Source organism: Choloepus didactylus, chromosome 9 (genome assembly GCF_015220235.1).
Source record: "Choloepus didactylus isolate mChoDid1 chromosome 9, mChoDid1.pri, whole genome shotgun sequence".
Taxonomy (NCBI): Eukaryota; Metazoa; Chordata; class Mammalia; order Pilosa; family Megalonychidae; genus Choloepus; species Choloepus didactylus.
The window spans coordinates 22,766,941-22,787,296 of NC_051315.1; the positions used below are offsets into that span (position 1 = coordinate 22,766,941).

Sequence of the window (20,356 nt, forward strand, 5' to 3'; positions counted from 1 at the left end):
ATTTGAAGATAAACTGATCCTATCTATTTTAAGCCCCAAAAAATCTACAACAAACCTACTAGAGTAGCAAATGAGTTCAGCAAAGTGGCAGGAATACAAGACCAACATGCAGAAATCAGTAGTGTTTCTATACACTAGTAATGAGTAATCTGAGTAGGAAATCAAGAAAAAATCCCATTTACAAAGGAACTAAAAGAACCAAATATCTAGGAATAAATTTAACCAAGGATGTAAAGGACTTGTACATGGAAAACTACAAAAGAAATTTAAAAAGACCTAAATAAATGGAAGGACATTCTGTGTTCACAGATTGGAAGACTAAATATCATTAAGTTGTCAATTCTACCCTATTTACAGATTGAACACAATCCCAATCAAAATTCTAACAACCTACTTTGAAGAAATGGAAAAGCCAATTATCAAATGTATTTGGAAGGGTAAGGGGCCCCAAATAGCCAAAAACATCTTGAAAAAGAGAAACAAAGTTGCAGGACTCACACTGCCTCACTTTAAAGCCTGTTACAAAGCTATAGTGGTCAAATAGCATGATACTGACATAAGGATAGATATATCAACCAATGGAAATGAATTGAAAGTTCAGAAATAGACTTTCACATCTATGGCCAATTGATTTTTGACAAGGCTGCCAAGTCACCTCAACTGGGAAAAACAGTCTCTTGAACAAAAGGTGCTGGGAGAACTGAATATCCATATCCAAAAGAATGAAAGAGTACCCCTATCTCACACCATATACAAAAATTAACTCAAAATGGATCAAAGACTTAAATACAAGAACTAGGACCATAAAACTCCTAGAAGAAAATGTAGGCAAACATCTTTAAAATCCTGTGGTAGGCAATAGCTTCTTAGGCTTTACACCCAAGGTACAAATAACAAATAAATAATAGCTACCATTTAAAAAAAAAAAAAAAACAGAAAACTGCAAGTGTTGGAGAGGATGTGGAGCAATGTGAACACTTAATTCACTGCTGTTGGGAATGTAAAATGTAAAATGGTACACTTTATGGAAGACAGTCTGGCAGTTCCACAGGAAGCTAAGTATAGAACAGCCATATGATCTGGCAATTCAGCTATTAGGTGTATAGATGGAAAAACTGAAAGCAGGGACACTAATAGACATTTATACACCAGAGTTCACAGTGGCATTATTCACAATTGCCAAAAGATGGAAACAACCCAAGTGTCCATCCACCGATGAATGGATAAACAATACATAGCATATACATATTCTAGTTTGCTAATATACATGTTCTAGTTTGCTAATGCTGCCGGAATGCAAAACACCAGAGATGGATCGGCTTTTATAAAAGGGGATTTATTTGGTTACACAGTTACAGTCTTAAGGCCATAAATTGTCCAAGGTAACACATCAGCAATTAAGTACCTTCACTGGAGGATGGCCAATGGTGTCCAGAAAACACATTGTTAGCTGGGAAGGCACATGGCTGGCGTCTGCTCCAAAATTCTGGTTTCAAAATGGCTTTCTCCCAGGGTGTTCCTCTCTAGGCTGCAGTTCCTCAAAAATGTCACTCTTAGTTGCACTTGGGATATTTGTCCTCTCTCAGCTTCTCCGGAGCAAGAGTCTGCTTCCAATGGCTGTCATCAAACTGCAGTTCCTCTCTCAGCTTCTGGGAGTTCTTCAGTGTCCTTCTTGGCTGTAGCAGCTTGCTCCTTCTGTCTGATCTTATATAGTGCTCCAGTAATTTAATTCAGACCCACCCTGAATGGGTGGGCCAACACCTCCACGGAAGTTATCCAATCAGAGTCATCACACACAGCTGGGTGGGGTGCATCTCCACAGAAACACTCAAAGAATTACAATCTAATTAACCCTGATAGATCTGCCCACACAAGATTGCATCAAAGATAATGACGTTTGGAGGGACATAATACATTCAAACTGGCACAAACAAATATTATTCAGCTGTAAAAAGGAATCAAGTCCTGATGCATGGGACAACACAGATGGATTCTGAGGACATTGTCGAGTGAAATAAGCCAGACAGAAAAGGGCAAATATTGTGTGATCTCACTGTTATGAACTAATTATAATAAGCAGGTTCACAGAGTTAGAACCTAGAATATAGGTTACCAGGCGATAGATTTGGGTTAGAGAATGGGGAGTTGATGCTTAATTTGTACAGAATTTCTATTTAGGCTAATGAGGAAAGTTTGGAATGGATGGTGGTGATGGTAGTACATTACTGTGAGTGTAATCAACAGCACTGAACTATACAGGTAAATGTGGTTAAAAGAAGAAAACTTAGGTTGTGTACACTACTAAAATAAAAATTAAAAGATAAAACATAGGACTGTACAGCACAGTGAACCCTATTGTATGTAACAGATCATCAGTCATAGTACAAGTGTAAGAATGTTCTTTCATGGATCATAACAAATGTATGAGAAGGTGGTAATAATAGTGGTATTTGGGGGATAAAATACACCTAATGTAAATAATAGATGATAGAATTATTTTAATAATTTCATCAATTGTTTTGTTGACTTACAACTTCTCTGAAAGTGAATAGTGATTTATTGATTGGCATGAATTTATGGACAATAATTGTACCTCATTTTTGTTGTAAGCATTATTGAAAAGTGCAGTCTACCTAATATGAAGATAATAATTTCAATGTAAAATATGGAGAGTTGAACTGTTGGAAAGTATCATTCAGGTTTAGTTCAGAGGGGACAAGAATAGATGTAATGGTCCATCACTAGACCTTTTTATTCCTATTCTCAAATAGAAAAACATTTGTGAGGAAAGAGCCTCCATGTAAAATGTGCTTACTTTGCACTATTTGCCACGCAGGATATTATACTAACAACTTGAGGAAATAAAGAAAATTCACATGCTAAAAAAATTGCTATCATGACAAGAGCTATGAAGAAGAGGCATACAGTGTGTAGAAAGCTTTTAATAAGGGATTTGGCCTAGTTAGAGAGTTAGGGAAAGACTTCATAGAAATGTTGCTTGAGCTACAAGATGACGAGCAAAAAAGCTAAAAGGTAAAGAGGTAAAGAGGGGAGGGAAGAGGATTCTAGGTAGAGGGGCATAAATGAAAGCCTTGTGGCAGGAGAGAACACAGCAAAAAAGACCACAAGGGTTGGAGCTGAGTAAGCAAGACATTCTTGGTATTAAGTGGCAAGATCACATGGGGCCAAAAGTTGGTTAAAGAATTTTGCCTATCTGAAAACCAATGAGAAGGTTTTTAAAGTACGGAATGATGTAACAAGAGTCCAATTTTGAAAAGACCCTTATGACTGGCTGCAGGATAGCAACAGCTTATAGGGGAGCTTAAGTGAGATAGCTGGGATCTAGGCAGTGGTGGTGCTGGCAGAGAAACATGTATATAGACTCCAGAGACAATAAAGAGGTTCAATTGAGAGGCCTTGGTAATGGGGGTGAGGATAAGAGAAATATCAAAAATGCTGTCCAGTTTTCTGACTTGAATAACTGGATGAACAGTGGTGCCATTCACTACAAGAGGCTCAGAGAGACGAGGTTTGAAGGGGAAAATTATAAGTGTAGTTTTGACATATTGAGTTTTAATGCCTTTGAGACATACAACAAGGGAAGGTCAAGTATACAGACTTACACAATTTGAATTCCCTAGCAGAGTAAACAACTCCATAAACGTTTCTTGAACAAATAATAAGAAACATAACTTCCTAAGATGAGCAAAGAAAGGAGCTGTAAACCAGTCCCAAACTGGCTGTGTTGAGAATTCGTGTTATGCTGAGAAATCCAAATGGTTAGGCCTCAAAACTTGTGACTCTTAACAATGGCTTGAGTTCTCACTATTCTGGTGGTAACCACTTGCAGGGTTTTGGCATTCCTCACACCAATTCTGACAAACCAGTCCTTGCCAAGGAAATGTCTGGTGACAGTAGACATTATCTCGGATGTTTTTAACAGCACAAGATTCTGGGAAAAGTTTAGCAGAATAGTCTTCTCAGTGCCATAAATGATTATATAGCCCTGGAGATTTCATGGCCCTGCTCACACCCAGAATCTCAAAGTCTCTCAGGAAAATCTTTTCAGCTTTTTCTCTCCTTCCTTATCTAGCGCCAAGTTCCCCAAAATATACTCCTGAAAAGTAAAATACCACCACCACCCGATTCCAAAGGAACAATGATTCATAGTTATCCAAGCATTTCTCTTTCCATTGTACAGTTTTCTTTTCCATGTCCCCTTATCTTCCCTAAAAAACAAAGCCAGCTCTGGCTTAACCCAATTTGTATTACCCAATCAAAAAACTTAAACCTACATTCAAGGTAATCAGTGAAGATCAAGATAAACACCAGTGTTACATTTGTTTAACTGAAAGAGACCATTTCTGAAGATTTTTCCCAATCAATATTGAACAAAGGTGAATTGTAATTTCCATTTTTGAATATAAAAAAACTGCTCAGGACTTTTTAAAAAAGTGTTTATTTTTGAGATCAACATATGCACATTAAAAAAAAATGGAAACAGATCAAATTCAACCCATCTCTCTCCACTCCTAGAAATACCCAATTTTACATAAGTTTTTTTAATACATATTCTTGCAAGGACAGTGTATAAGTGCTTATATGAATACATTCCATTTTACCCAAACAGTAATACCTTGCTTTTTTTTCTACTTAATACCTTGGTAGTCATTCTACATATAAACTGCCACCTTCTTTTAATGGGTGAATAGCATTTCACTGCATATGTACCATAATTATCCAACCTTTAATTCATGGACATCCATGTTTTCAGTCTTTTGCAATTACAAACTGCTGCCAAGAATACTCTTACAACATACGACGTTCAGCATCTTTTCAAATACTTATTTGCCAACTGCATATTTTCTTTGGTGAGGTGTATGTTCAGATCTTTTGCCCATTTTTTCATTGGGTTGTTCTCTTATTGTTGAGTTTTAAGAGATTTTTTTTGTATATTTTAGATACAAGTCCTGTATCTAGATGTGTTTTGCAAACATTTTTTCCCAATCTGCGCTCGTCTCTTCATCTTCTTAACAGTGTCTTTTGCACAGCAGAAGGTTTTGATTTTTAAGGAAATCCAACCTATCGATTTTTCCCATCGTGGCTCGTGCTTTTGGTGTTAAATCTAAAAAGTCACTGCCAAACCCAAGGTTACCTAGGCTTTCTCCAATATTATTTTCTAGAAGTTTTAAAGTTTTGTGTTTTACATTCAGATCTATCTGTGATCCATTTTGAGTCAATTTTTGTGGAAGGTATAAGGTCTGTTTCTAGATTTGGTTTTTGTTATGGTTGTTTGGCACACAGATGTCCAATCGTTCTAGCACCATTCATTAAAACATTATCCTTTCGCCATTGAATTGCCTTTGCTTCCTTGTCAAAACCCAGTTGACTATGTAAGTGTGGATCTATTTCTGGGCTCTCTATTCTGTTCCTTTGATCTTTGTGCTTATTCTTTCACCAATGATACACTGCATTGATTACTGTAGCTTTATAGTTGGGTAGTATTTGTACAACTTTGTTATTCTTCTTTAGTATTGTTGGCTTTTGGGGGTCCTTTGCCTTTAGAAACAACTTGTCAGTATCTACACAACAGCTTGCTGGAATTTTCATTGGGATTGGATTAAATCTATGTATCAAGTTGGGAAGAACTGACATCTTAACTATATTGAGTTTTTCAATCCATGAACCTGGAGTACCTCTTTTTTTTTTAGCTCTTCATCAGAGTTTTGTAGTAGTCTACAAGAGATCCTGCACATATTATATGCACATATATTTATGCCTAAATATTACTTTTTGGGGAGTGCAATTGTAGATGGCATTGTTTTTTATTTCAAATTCCAATTGTTCATTGTTGATATATAGAAAAGCAATTGACTTTTGTATATTAACCTTATATCCTAAGACCTTGCTATAATTGCTTATTAATTTCAGTTTGGGTTGTTGGGTTTTTTTGTGTTTTGTTGTTGTTGTTTTTGGTCCATACTTCGGGACTTCCTACATAGACAATCATATCACCTGCAAACAAACAGCATTATTTCTTCCTTCCCAATCTGTATACTTTTTATTTCCTTTTCTTTTCTTACTGATTAGCTAGATCTTCCAGCACAATGTTGAGCAGGAGTGACAAGAGGGGACATCCTTGCCTTGTTCTGGATCTTAAGGGGAAAGAATATAGTTTCTCACCATTAAGTATGATGTTAGCTCTACAGTTTCTGTAGATGTTCTTTATCAAGTTGAGGACATTCCACTCCATTCCTAGGTTACTGATAGTTTTTATAATAAATGGATGTTGGAGGTTGTCATCGCTTGGAGTGAAACACATGTTACATATTGGAGTGTAACATATTCTTAAATTTAATCTATTCCTATGGTGTTAGCCCACTGTAAGTGGGACCTTTTGATGAGGTTACTTTAGTTGAAGTGTGGCCCACCTCGGTTAGGATGCATCTTAAAACTAGAATCCTTTATACATGGAATAAAACTCAAAACAGGTAGCGAGAAAGCCACAGGAAGTGGAAGCTGAAGGTCAATGGAATGTGGAAAGGAGAAGCCAAGAGAGACCACCATTTACACTGCCATGTAACAGAGAAGCCCAGGACCAAGGATCACTGGCAGCCAGACCCAGAAACCACAGTCTTCTAGGAGAAAGCATCGCCTTTACAACACCTTGGTTTGGACTTTTTCCTGGCCTCAAAACCATAAGCCATTCAATTTCCACTGAGTAAGCCAACACATTGCCTGGTATTTGCCTGAGCAGCTAAGGCAACAAAAACAAAGGTAGATGCTGATTTAAAACCCTGTATTAAATCAATCTATCCTAGCACTTCTAAGCAACCCAAGAGGTGAGGCAAACAAAACAGGTAAGAAATTAAGTTATTTAAGCAACTGTTCATTAATTGCCTACCTCAACCAAATCAATAGATGGATAGTGTAGTAGGGGAGTCAGCGCCAAAATACGCATGCTGGGCACAGGAACCTAGAACGGAAATGACAAAAGCCTGGAGCCTTAATCATAAACTCACTTAAAATTAACGTCACTTGTCTTTTGGAATCATGTCTGCCTGTACTCTGTGGTCTTGGGCAAATATATATTTTAAACATAAAACTTTATCCATTCAGATCCAGAGAGGACTCCCAGAGTGGATGCCTTTCTGTTATTTTCTTATGAGAAGAGGAGAAGGAAATGATCAATAGGTATATGAGGCGTTACTAAAGACAAAATTTTTACTCGCTTTCTCTTTTACTAGCTCCCCCATCTTCTCTCGCAAAAATCATAGTTTGGTTTAAAAACATTCCCAATCTGGAATCGAGAGCTAGTTTAGAAATTCAGCTCCCCCGGTTACTGATTGGATAACCTTTGGCAAATAATTAAAAATAATAATAAACCTATGACCTGCGTGGGTGTGGGATTCAAACAAGGCAACGGAGGGAAAAAAAGTACTCAAGTGCTGCAGAAACATGGAGCGTCGTTTCCTACGCACTTTTCCATGCTAGGTCTTTCCCAGAGCCGCCTGTGGGGCGGAGGCTGTTTGCGGCGGACACGTGAAACCAACGTGAAAGACTGCGCCGGCGAACCTGAGAGGAAAATGGAGGTTGTGGCGTGAGCTGCGAGCAGACAAAGATTTTTTTGTCTCTTTAATGCGCCGCCAGACTCTGGTCCCAAAACGAACCCGACCGGACTTGATTCGGACAGGACCGGCTCTCTCTCATTCCCGCCCCTTCGGCCCGCCAATCTTAACAGCGCGCCAACCTTTTCCTTCGGAGCCGACCCCCACCTTGGGCGCCTCCAAATGACAAGCGGCGCAGAGCATTGTGGTCTCGTGCGCAAAAGCGAAGCCGGGGCTAGGAAAAGGAAAGCAAAAGACCTGGGAGAGCAGATTGGGCGGCTCCTGCGCACGCGCACGGGAGGCAGCGGAGGAGAAGGGGTGGTGCCTGGTCTACGGCGAGAGGAGTGGGGCGGGGTCGCGCGGCCTTGGCTGCGAGTCTGCGAGTCTGCGAGCCCGGAGGGGCGGGGGGTGGGTGAGGGAGCGGGCGGAGGAGGAAGTGTCATGGCGTCGAGCCGTGGAGCTTCTTCTCGCTGGTTCTTTACTCGGGAACAGCTGGAGAACACGCCGAGCCGCCGCTGCGGAGTGGAGGCGGATAAAGAGCTTTCGTACCGCCAGCAGGCGGCCAACCTCATCCAGGACATGGGACAGCGTCTCAATGTGTATCCTTTCCTATTCTTTGCCTTCCAAGGCTCACGCCCTGTCCCCCTTACTTCTCGCCCGATCGCCGGCCTGGTGCTTTACGAACATGGCGCCGCCACCTTGGCCTTCATTGGGCCTCGGCTGCGCTGTAAGAGAAGGAAGGCTCGGGCTCGGCAGGCCACGAGGAGCCAGCAGAGGAGGGGATGAGGAGAGAGGAGCCCGGGAATGCGGGCCGGGCGGCTACGTTGTATAATCTGTTTGTTGCGGCGCGTGGTGGTAGCGGGGGATGGGAGTGCTGCCGAGAGGGTAATATTAAGTGTTATCGCAGAGAAGAGACGACTCTTCGACCTCTCCGTCTCTAAGAAGGGGTTGAGAAGTAAAGTTAGAGGTTCTGAAAGGCTTGAGTGTTTCCGGCCTTTCCCCGCGCTCTTCGCGGGTTTGATGGCGGTTCTCTTGTACCCCGGAGCGCACTAGAGGTCTTTTATGTTCTCGGCGTGGCTTTGTATGGATGTGTGCGCGCGCGTTTCGAGTGTTTGATTTTGAGTTTGATTTTTGAGTGAGTTGTATCCATTGAGAAATATTTTCTGGGCTCTTTAAGTAGCGATATTAGAGTAAAATGTCCAGCAGTTATTGTTATTATTTATTTGGTGTCGAGCCCATCTCCCTCCCCTCCCCCCATCCCACGGGTTTTCATTTATTAGTTTCTGATTCGGTATTGAGCGAATGGGAGACATTAGAAAAGAACCGTAGATCGGGAATTTTCTGTCAAAATTGCTTTGGAAACGAGATCTTGTTTGTCTCAAGTATTTCCTAAATGTTATGTTCCAGCTCTCAGCTTACAATAAACACTGCGATTGTTTATATGCACAGGTTTTATATGCACCATTCTTTCACCAAATTCAATAGAAATGTAAGTACTACTTTATTGCTTTTCTAATACCACCAACTATTAAGGTATATCCATATGCAGAAAAAAAGTTAGTTGCTTATGAATTTTACTGTTGGACTTAGTGTTCTCAGTGACCAGTAAAGGTAAATCACGTGATAAGGCGTTTTGCCTCAAATGCGGAGTTGTTTGTTTTTCTTAACTTGAGATGAATTAAACTGCCAGGCACTGTGTTAGGGTTTGCCAGGTCGCTTGAGCTACAAGATAAGAAACGTTTCTTTCATCAAAGAATTACTATCTTGGTCTTCATTTAGCTTTTATACTTAATATTTGAATACTTTCAATTAGTAAGGTTCAAAGGCAAGCCTGGTCATTTCTTTGGTAGAAATTAGTTATGTTGGGCACATATTGTTTCAAATATTGTGAATTGATCTTAATTTAATTGTAACTTTTTTTTTGAAATGGCCCTTTGAAAGCGTTAAATGGTTAGCAGGAATATTTTATTTGCTAACGCGATAATTTCTTAAGATGTCAGACGTTTATGGTCACTCACTGGCAGTTAGTTGTCTTAAATTTTTGTGGATTCAAACGTCAAATCTTGCCTCAAACATACTGCGTCAGAGGTATGTTTATATGATTAGTTTTGAGGTAAAATTTACACTCCCAACACTGGGTACTTATTTCTAACATAACTTATAAATCTTGACAAATAGAGTAATGGTGTTCAGTTAAAGTTTTTACCTTAAGTAATGAAAAGACTGAATTTGGCATCTGCTCTTTTCAGAGTAACATGCATCTGTTAGCAAAGAAAATTGTATATTGTTTAGAAATAATTAATCCTACCTTAATTCTCACTCTCTTTAATTTTTACTCTTTTGTCACAGCTGTGTTTAGAATGCTACTCTGAAAGGTGTGGATAAAAAAAATGGACTATAGAAGACATTGTCATTTGTGGATAGTCATTAGGACCTTGGTTACTAAGAAAACAAGTCTTTGAAAAGGTTTTTAGAATATTTTTGAAATGGAAGGAAAAGCTTTATATGTGGTTCAGATGAGTCCTACTTTAATCTGTGATCATAAATCCAACTTGCTTTATAAGATTGGTATATAGGTTTATCTTGAACAGTATATAATTTTATATACATTTTAATCTCTTCCAGCTCCCTTACTTAGCCCCCTTGTTTCTCTTCCTCTTTTATATCTGTATGACTCTCCCTCTGTTGTTTCCATTTTCCTAGTTATTTCTTGTGCACAGCACTTAGGTCAACAATAGTGTTAAGAGAGGAAGAAGCCATTTGGTGATAATATTTATGTTGAGGATTAAATTTTTATTTAAATTTTCTTCAAAGGCTGTAGTGAACTAATGAATAGTAATATAAATGTGACTTTGCTTAAGTAGCCTTGGAATATGTTGTTAGAAATCACAAGTCAAATTCGTTATGGAAATTCTTTATGTGGCTACAGATGTCCTATTTGTTGAAATCAGTTTTACTTTTCTACTTCCATTACATGATCTCACTACAAGAGTTCACTTCTTTGATTGAACCCTCCCTCTTTCATAATTTGTCTCTATGGCCTGGTTGTTGTGCTTTAAAACAAATAGCTTGCTTAAAAACAGAATTCACAGCTTTAACTTTTTTTTTACTGGTGAAGCATATCACTTGCATTCTAGCTTTCACTATTTTATTTAAATGCCGTCATTCTAAAAGCCAGAATATTAATTTTTGGTACCTGGCTTAATGTCTTAGGTATGTGTGAAGGTAAACTTCAGTATTTTAAATTGAATCATTATTAGCAGGATAATTGAAATCCACTGTTAATTTCTATTTTGAAAAGTAACATTGCACCCTTCATATCTAACCATTGTCTTTTTTACTTTTGCTATTACAATAACAAAATTTAGTATTTGTGTTGGTGCACTTTCATCACTCTTTTATCTTTTCTTCCCCTATTCTTTTAGGGTGGAAGGGGTGGTCTCAAATTGAATGTGAGTCACTTTTAAATTCATACTCACTCACATCATTGGGAAAAATTTTCTTAGAGGGTTATAATGGAATGTCAGTAAACTTTGAAAAATCATGAGCCTTCACCACCAAGTAAACTGAACACCATTAGGTAAATTAAACCCTATGGAATAAGAAGTGTAAATGTTAAGATGCTAGTGACAATTTATATATAGTTTATAATATGTATTAATTATATTAAAAATTTTAAAAGGTCTTTATTTGGCATGCAGTGGCTTCATTTTATTTTCCCATGTTAACAAATTTAAAAGTAAGATTCCCCTTGAAAAGCACAGCACTGTTCTATTTAGAAGTAAAATCAGTGTCAACATGTGTGTTGGTGACTCAGAAACTGTCTCATCATTGAGTTCTATTGTCAGTCTCTGGAGGTTTGGATCACTGTAAGCAGTAAATCACTTTTTTTTTCTTTTTAAATTCAGTTTTATTGAAATATATTCACATACTATACAGTCATCCATGGTATACAATTAACTGTTCACAATACGATCATATAGTTATGCATTTATCACCACAATCTATTTCTGGGCATTTTCCTTACATCAGGAAGAATCAGAATAAGAATAAAAAATAAAAGTAAAAAAACAACACCCAAACCATCCCCCCCATTCCACCCTATTTGTCATTTAGTTTTTGTCCCCACTTTTCTACCCATCCATCCACACACTAGACAAAGGGAGTGTGATCCACAAGGCCTTCACAATCACACTGTCACCTCTTGTAATCTACATTATTATACAATCATCTTCAGGAACAGTAAATCACTTTTATATGTAACCTAATAATTAGATAAATCTCTTCTTTACACACTGGATGCATTGGAGTTTTATGTCATTGGGATTAGAATTACCTTGCTGGATCAAGCTCATGGGTCAGTCTAGTGAAGTATAAGTATAGTATAAGTAAAGAAAGCTGGGGCCTACAATGCCTCCCAGGTATGTACTGAGGGAGGGCATCTTCTCCAGTGTCAACCTTGGAGTAGATATTGACCCAGCTTCTCTTAGGAACTCAGTTTATTAATTTGGTTAGTCAACTTTATGATGCATTTGTTTCTTACACCAATCTCAAGTCTAACTAAAGTTCTCTTAAGATTGTAAAGAGCACAACCTTTTCTAAGTATTTTTTTCTGCTCATAGGTCTCGTCTCGTAGGTCCTCCCTATTCCTCGTGGTCATTTTAATCTTCTTTCCTCCATTCCATTACCTCTTTCTTGAACTACAACAATCATGTAATTTTATATATAATCATGTAATATTATAATAATACAATATTATATATTACATTGTATATTATTTAATACACATTATAATGTGATTGCAATAATATCATGTAACTGCAAATAATATGCCATGGTTAAATGTTCTATTTAAGGTCCCAAGAGAATACATTGGGTTAAGGAGTCCTTGGATTGCGATAGTACTCAGGACTAATGGTCTTAAGGAGTGACTATAATAACTTTAAGAATACATGTGATTTTTGTCATTTTTTGAGCTTCATTTTATACAAAGATCGATCAGCTACTCGTAAGCAAACTGGTATTTGCTTGTGCTAAAATTTGACTACCCCTTTGTTGCTTACTATAGTCTTTCCCAATTGACCTGGCTCTCGACTACTATATGTCATTTGAAAATCTGAAGATGTTCTTTTTGCATTCCTTTTTACCCCTGTAAAGGCTTTAATGATTCAGAGGAGGGTCCATTTTTTTTTTAATCTAACTGGAGAAGTACCCGTAATGTCTGTTCTTTTTCTGCTAAGCTAGTACCCTCCCATTACAATTTTTAAAACTGCTGTTGTATCGTCATTTCTAGAAGAATGCCTCACCTGGAGTACTCAGCAAATATCTGTCAAATCAAATCCTGTTGCTCATACATCTATTGAGTAAATCCTTTTGTATTTTTCTCTATATACAATATATACTATATACTGTACTGAAAGGTTAATACAGACACATAGTAAATAAAAACGGTAGAAAGGGGAATGTAATCAATCTTCTACTCAGAGTCTAAGCCCCCACCTTCACCATGCAGCATCTGCTAGTAACAGTTTTTGTATATTCTTTCAGAAATATTTTTTGCATGTGTAATGCATAGATGTACATATCCTTTTCACACAAAAGAGGGTTTTTTTCCCCCACAGTTCTTGGATTTGGTGCATATTTTGAGAACATAATATGGGAATATAGAGAATTAGACTTGTCCTAGTTGGAGTTAGATGTGGCTACTCTGGGGAAGCTGTTTTTAAGATGGCACCAGAAGGAATGGTATAGGTTGACCCAGTGGTTCTCAACTGGGAACAGTTTTGCCCCCACCGCCCACCCCAGGAACATTTGGCAATGTCTGGAGACACATATTTGGTTGTCACAACTGGGGAGTGCGGGGTGGAGAGTAGTGCTACTGGCATCTAGCAGGTAGAAGCCAGGGATGCTGCTAAACATCCTGCAGTGCACAGGACAAACCCAACCCACCCACCACCCACCCCCAACAAAGAATTATCCAGTCCAAAATGTCAATAGTGCTGAGATTGAGAAACCCTAGGTTAACCTAAAGAGGTGAGTGATATTGAGTGAAGGAGAGAAGGTTCTAAGCAGAGGAAATAGTAAAGCTATGTTATATCCACTAGATTAATTTTGAGTTTTTAATTTTATCTCTTCTAGTAAGATAGCACCTATTCATCTGTAATTCCCAAGGACCTTATTAAGAATGAAGAGCACATTTGTAATCTTTTTTCTAATTGGACACTTTAAGGAAACTTTTGGTATTCCTAAAATTTAAAGTTTAAATTTGGTTCGTTAATTAATGCTGCCCTTCTGAGAGGCACTGATGTGTTTCTTAGCCTCTTGTTTGAGCTTGTAATGAATTTCTCATACCACGTTAATTTTGTTTATGGCATTTTTTGACGTAAGTTTTTTTGGTAATCAAATCCACCAACCTTTAACTTTGCTTTATTTTATTACGTTTATCTAGAGATAATTATCCACCTATATATATATATATTTTAGTTTATGTAATAATTTCATGGGAAGGGGTTTTTTGGTTTTTAATTTAATCCTTCTTAAAATTACTTTGGTATATAGTTCTTAAACATTTATTTGAGGTTGATAGCCTCTTTTTTAATGCATTTAAAGAAGATAAGAATCGTAAAGATTGATTACCTTGTCTGAAGTCATACAGCAACAGGGTGACAAAAATAAAAATCACACCTACACCTGGACTCCATGGCCCATGCAGTTATCACTGTACCTCTCTCCACAAGTATCTGTAGGAATCGCTTCATTGCCCTGAAATTTCTCAACGAAAGCAGTATCTGTAAAACCTTTGTGATGAGTTAAGTGTGACTCGCCAGTTCCCTGCACCAGAATTATCAGGATGCTTGTTAAAAATATATGCTTTACTGGGATGTACCTTAGACCTATGGAATCAGAATACCTGTGGTAGAACCTGGGATTCTTTACTTTAGGCTTCCCAGGTGATTTTGATGCCTGCTAAGTTGAAGACCATTGGTTTAAATTTTGCTTTTTCCCCTGTGCATCTCATAATCCATTGTCATACTGTGGTCATGTTTTATAGGAGTCAAATCAGCATGTTTCATTTCTTTATTTACCTTCTGTAGTAAAGTATCTTGTGAACTCTTGAGTAGATATTTATAGCTCAGTTCTTCTGCTTTTTAATTTAATAAAATAATTAATCCAAGAATAATCTTATACCCCGAATCTGTTAATACTACCTGGAAATACTGCAGTGCTGACCAGTAGAACTTTCTGTAATAATGGGAATGTTCTGAATCTGTGCTGTCCAATATGGTAGATACTGACTAAACACATTTCTATATTATAAATTTGAGATTGTTAGACTAGATGATTCCTAAGTTCCTTTTCATATATAAATTGCATGGATGAAAATTTAAGATACCACTATGTGACAGGCACTTTACAATATATATTAGTCTTATTTATCCTCACAGATAAGATATTAATCCTCCTGAGGAAACAGACTCAGTTAAAGTGACTTGTCCCAAATCACAGAAGCTATTATGTGGTTGGTATTTGATGCCAGTGATTTCTAAGGAGGAGATGTATGACTGGACAAGTAAAAAAAAATAAAATAAAATAAAGAAAATATTCTCAGATTATTTTAATTTGCTTTCCTCAAAATCACTACTTATAGGACTAAGTCCAATGAAACCCTCTTTATGAGCCCCAAATTCTTCTTTCAGTAATGCTTCACTCTTGTATAACTAGCATTCATGCATTGTGCATCTCTTTTTCTCCTTACTGTGTCTTCTGTTTTCCATTGTCTATGATCTGTTAGATTTTAAGACCCAGCAGAAGTTCCAACTACTTCAGAAAGCATTCCCCCATATAACTCCCCTCTTCCACTTCTAAATTGCTATCTCTGATTTTATCCTTTGGGTCCTATTCACATCCTATTATATTCCATTTTATTGTTGTTCTTTAATGCTGTGCTATGACTATGCATGTATAAGATAAGGTGTTTTGTGTTTTTGGTTTTTTTTAATAAAAACACCAAACAAATGTGTATAACTTAGTGAATTATTGTAAGGCAAACAGCCTTGTAACCACCACTTAAGGGACTTTGTCAACTACCCCAGAAGCTCTTCCACTGCCCTGTCCCATTCTCAACCCCTTTCCCTCCCTCCACAAAGTAGTAAGTGTCCTCGCTGTTGTAAGAATAACTTTCTTAATTATCTTTATAGTTTTACCTTATTCTGTATCCCTAAACCTCAGAGTTTAATCTTGCCCATTATTAAAATTTTGGTGTCTTTTAAGATTCAATATTCAGGTGTTCCCTTAATCCCTTTCTTTCACTTAAATTTTATCTGTTGATGATACCTAGGGCATTTGACCTTGTGGAGTTTCCAACTATCTGGATTTTGCTGATTGCATATGTGGTACAGTTTATCATGTTTCTCTGTTCTGTATTGCCTGCAGATTGCCAGGTGGATCCAGAAATTTGATCATGCTTATGTTCAATCCCTTTGGCAAGACTATAGGTTTTGTTCTTTCATCAGGAAGCACCTAATGTTTGGTTGTTTCTCTTTTTGTCATGTTAGCAGCTGTTGATAATCATTACCTGGATCCTTTACTTCACTGGGGATTGCAAAATAATGATACTCTAATTCTGTCTTTTCATTTTTTAATTGGACTATTAGTATAATGAAATGCTTCGATTCATCTATTTGGCTACCCATTGGTCCAGTTCATATGGAAAAGGCAGGATGCTTGTCTAGCACTAATGCTTAACAGCTTTGTTGAGATGTAATTCACATACTATACATTTTGTCCATTTGAAAATATGGTTTGGTGACTTTTGGTATACAGGCGTACATCAGAGATATTGCAGGTTGGGTTCCAGACTATCTCAAAAAAGCAAATGTTGCCATAAATACTAAGTGTACAATAGCATTTTATCTAAAAGAACAATGTATCTACCTTGATTAAAATGTGACACACAGACAGGAAGTCATATGTGCTGTTGGAAAAATGGTGCCGAAAGACTTGCTTGATGCAGGGTTGCCAAAGAACTTCTATTTGTAAAAGTCACAATATGTGTGAAGTGCAATAATGGTTTGCCTGTATTCACAAAATTGTGCTACTCTCACCACATCAATTTTAGAACATTTTCATTACCCCAAAAAGAAACTCCTTACCCCTAGGCACCACTCATCTACTTTCTGTCTCTAGATTTGCCTTTTCTGAACATTTCATATAAAAGGAATCATGACTGGCTTCTTTCATTTAGCATTAGGCTTTCAAGGTTGATCCATGTTGCAGCATGTATCAGTACTTCATTCCTTCATTTCCTACAGAGCTAGGAAATATATAGTATAGTAAGTATGTTTACTCTGCACATTGATATATTTGGTATTCATTTATACAGTAAATATATTACATGAACTGTATTTTAACCATATTTTTGTAGGTATTTATTTTTAAAATATATATTTTAAATACCTCATGAGTCATCTGGGTCAAGACAACAAGGTTTTTACTTAACCTCTTCTGTATTACATCTCTGTCAACTTTCTTTCACAACCAGAATCCTCGTTCTTAAGAATATGGGAAAATAAAATTAAAATATCCCATAATTACTTGGTATCTTAATCCACATTACACAAATAACAGTACTACCACCACCAGTATAATTAATAAGAATAGCTAATGCAACTCCCTATTTCTCCTCTCCCACCCCTAGTTTGAATGAGTTGTCTACATTTATGTAATCTTAATATAGCTATTAAAATAGCTCTCCCTTTTAATCCTCATTTAATTTTAGTTCTGTGGCAACAATATGTTTTATTGTTCACTACCAGTGTTTATGCTGAAGTCTATAGTAATTTCAGTTGTCTGAAGTTCTATTAAAGATCATGGAAACAATATTCTCTGAATCCTTGCATGTTGATGTACTTACAGGCAGTTTGGCTGGATATAAAATTCTTGTCTCACACTTTCTTTCCTTGGATATCTTAAATATGTAACTACATTTTTTTTTCCTGGCATAAAGCATTGCTTACAGTTTAGTGATAGTCTAATTTGCTTTCACTTGTTTTTGCCTAGATACCCAGAGGATTTTTTTTTCCATTAAAATCCTGTAATTTTACTGCAGTATGTCTTGAAGTTGGTCGTTCTGGGTTGATATACCCAGATGTGTGGTGTGCTCTTTCAGTATATAATTTCAAATATTTTTTTTTAATTTTGTTGTTCTTTTGTGTTTTAAATCCTTTTCTTAACATGTTTTAGTTTGGAAAGTACATTACAGTTTTCTTTAGCAATTCTTTCTAGTGTGATTTTCTTTCTTTAGGGACAACTCTTCTAATTTTTTTTTTTTTTTTAATAATTTCTTTGTATGAGCTAAATACTCTTCTTTTGCTCCCTTTTGTGAGAATGTAGTTTCCCTGAACTTGCAGAGGGAGGTTCTTTGGGTAGTTTGTCTCACTTTACAAGGATCATTTTTCTGTCATTTTCATGTACTATTCAGAAGTATGACAGCTTGATTTCTGTGGTGTCTTAACGTCTGTTCCCCTTCTGCACTTTTATTTTCCCTTTTCCTTGTCCCTATCCTGCCAATTTTGCTTTTGCTCCCATAGGTTTCTCTTCAGTATGAAACCCTGCCTGGGAAGAGAGTCCTGGCAGATAAATTTTGAAAGTACATAGAAGATATTTTTAATCTTCTAGGCCTTGCTGTAGACCTCTTAAATACCCCCACTGTGCGTCCATGCAGAATTCCTCCCAGTTTCAGATTCTGTTGTCACATTGGCCCACCAGGGTTTCCAGTGAATGTCTGTTGGCTATTTTGAGGTTCTTTTATCAGGTCTGGCACATGCCCAGTTGCTTCCCTTTGCATCTGCTGCTCAGATGCTAATATTGATGAGCTTTTGGTGTTTCTGTCTTGCTGCTTTATTTTTCTGTGGGGATTTGGGTGCCACATCTACTGTCTTCTCAGAATCCTTAGGTAAACAATTAAAAGTTTTTCTTCAGTCACCTTAGGAGATGGTATACTCATTTCTAATGGCACTACAATGGCTTTTACTTAGTAACAGTGTGCTATATATTATGATTATATTTCTTGCCCAAACATTGAGTGTGTAGTAATGTGACAAACAGTATACAAAGATGGGATTTATTTTCTTTTAAATAAATAAGACATACATAGCACTTTCCCTAAAGGGTTTCTAGTAGGAGAGAAAGAGAATACTCAGTGGTTTATTTAAACTTGTCTAATGTGGAAATGGCTAGAAACAGTAGTCAGTTTGAGCTGTGTTTTTTGGTAACTTATGAGCTGGTTTTGTGGTAAGTTATGAACATTTAATACATTTTAATCTGTTTTGTATTAATATAGTTTTAATGACTTTTCAGAATACCAGCTATTCCGGTTTGCTAAAGCTGCTGAAATGCAGTATACCGGAACTGGATTGGTTTTTCAGTGGGGATTTATTAAGTTGCAAATTTACAGTTCTAAGTCCATGAAAATGTCCAAATTAAGGCATCAAGAGGTAGGTACCTTCTATGAGGAAAGGCTGATGGTATCCAGGGTTCATCTGTCACATGAGACTGGCTCTGCTGAACCTTTCTCCTGGGTTTAGCTTCAGATTTCAGTGGCTTTCTCCAAAATGTGTCTGGACTTGTGTCGCACTCCTGTGGGTCCTTGCCTGCATTTCCCTAGGGGCAAATTCTGGATTATTTCTTGGTTTAGCATCTGCAGACCTCTTTATGTCTGCATCTCCAAGCACCTGGGTCTGTGTCAGCTCTGGGCTCTCTCTCTCTCTCCCCCTGAGCTCTCATAAGGACTCCAGTAAACTAATTAAGACCCATCTTGAAAGGGCAGGGTCACATCTTCTGTGGAAATAATCTAATCAAAAGGTCCCAACCACAGTAGGTCTGCCCCCACAAGAGTGGATTAAAAGAACATAGTCTTTTATAGGGTACATAAAAGATTCAAACCAGCACACCAACTATGGGTTTAAACCTATGTTATCTAATAGTGCACTGAGGAAATGCATTTTTAAATTTTACTTAATTTAAATTTAAAAACTTAAGCAATAGAAAATACTTTTCTTTTAAACACAACTTTATTGTTTTGATAGGACTGCATTTAACTGTTGAAAAATTAGCACATGGATTAAGATGTGCTGTCAGTGTTAAACATTAGAGACCTAGTATGGGAAAATGGAAAATATCACTTTAATATTTTTATATGGATTCTATGTTTGGGATTAAATAAAATACAGTAGTATCCCTTATTTCCTTTTTTAATGTGATTACTAGAAATTTTTTAGTTTTGTTTGTAACTCATTTGTATTTGACAGTCTTGGTTTGAACTATAGGGTTTTTTTTTTTTAAGTCATAGCAGTGAAGCAATGGAAATTATAGACATTTATATCCATCAACAAATAAAATAACAGTTGAGGTTTACACTGCAAAAATTTGTTCCATCAACAAATTGAACATTCAAACTAATTTTTAAATTGAGGGTTCATTTAAAAGTTGAAAAAATGGTAAACATCTCTTCAAGTTATTTTTGCTAACAAAACAAGCAAATTAATGATTTTCTGAAATAATTGTGTAAATCAATTCTGAAACTGAAACCTAATTCTACTTTTAAATTAATAAATGTGCAATAAAGTTATACGTGGTTAGGATGCATATTGTTACCAGTATTGATTGTGATGTGACCATGCTTGAAATGGATTTTGGTCAAGTGAAAAAATTCAATAACTAATATAATTTATTTATATATATTCTATATG

At 36.9% G+C, this 20,356-nt stretch overlaps 1 protein-coding gene and 1 long non-coding RNA gene across 5 annotated transcripts in view; one reads left to right on the plus strand and one right to left on the minus strand.

Annotated features, from left to right (window-relative positions):
- The window catches only part of LOC119544579, a 94,865-nt gene extending 87,364 nt beyond the window's left edge, over positions 1-7,501 (minus strand). The window contains exons 1-2 of the long non-coding RNA XR_005218865.1: positions 7,482-7,501; positions 6,905-6,976 (exon numbers count right to left, since the gene is read on the minus strand). This is a non-coding gene — a long non-coding RNA (uncharacterized LOC119544579). The remainder of the gene's footprint in view (positions 1-6,904; positions 6,977-7,481) is intronic.
- Positions 7,502-8,035: 534 nt separating this feature from the next.
- The window catches only part of CCNT2 (cyclin T2), a 39,774-nt gene continuing 27,453 nt past the window's right edge, over positions 8,036-20,356 (plus strand). For 3 of the 4 annotated variants that reach the window (XR_005218717.1, XM_037848972.1, XM_037848973.1), the window contains exons 1-2: positions 8,036-8,206; positions 9,015-9,096. Coding sequence is in view for 2 of the 4 variants with exons in the window: in XM_037848972.1 (XP_037704900.1) it covers positions 8,049-8,206; positions 9,015-9,096 (240 nt within the window). In the remaining 2 variants the exon portion in view is untranslated. Of the gene's footprint in view, positions 8,207-9,014; positions 9,097-20,356 lie in introns of those variants that run through there. The other variant, XM_037848974.1, reaches the window with a different exon arrangement.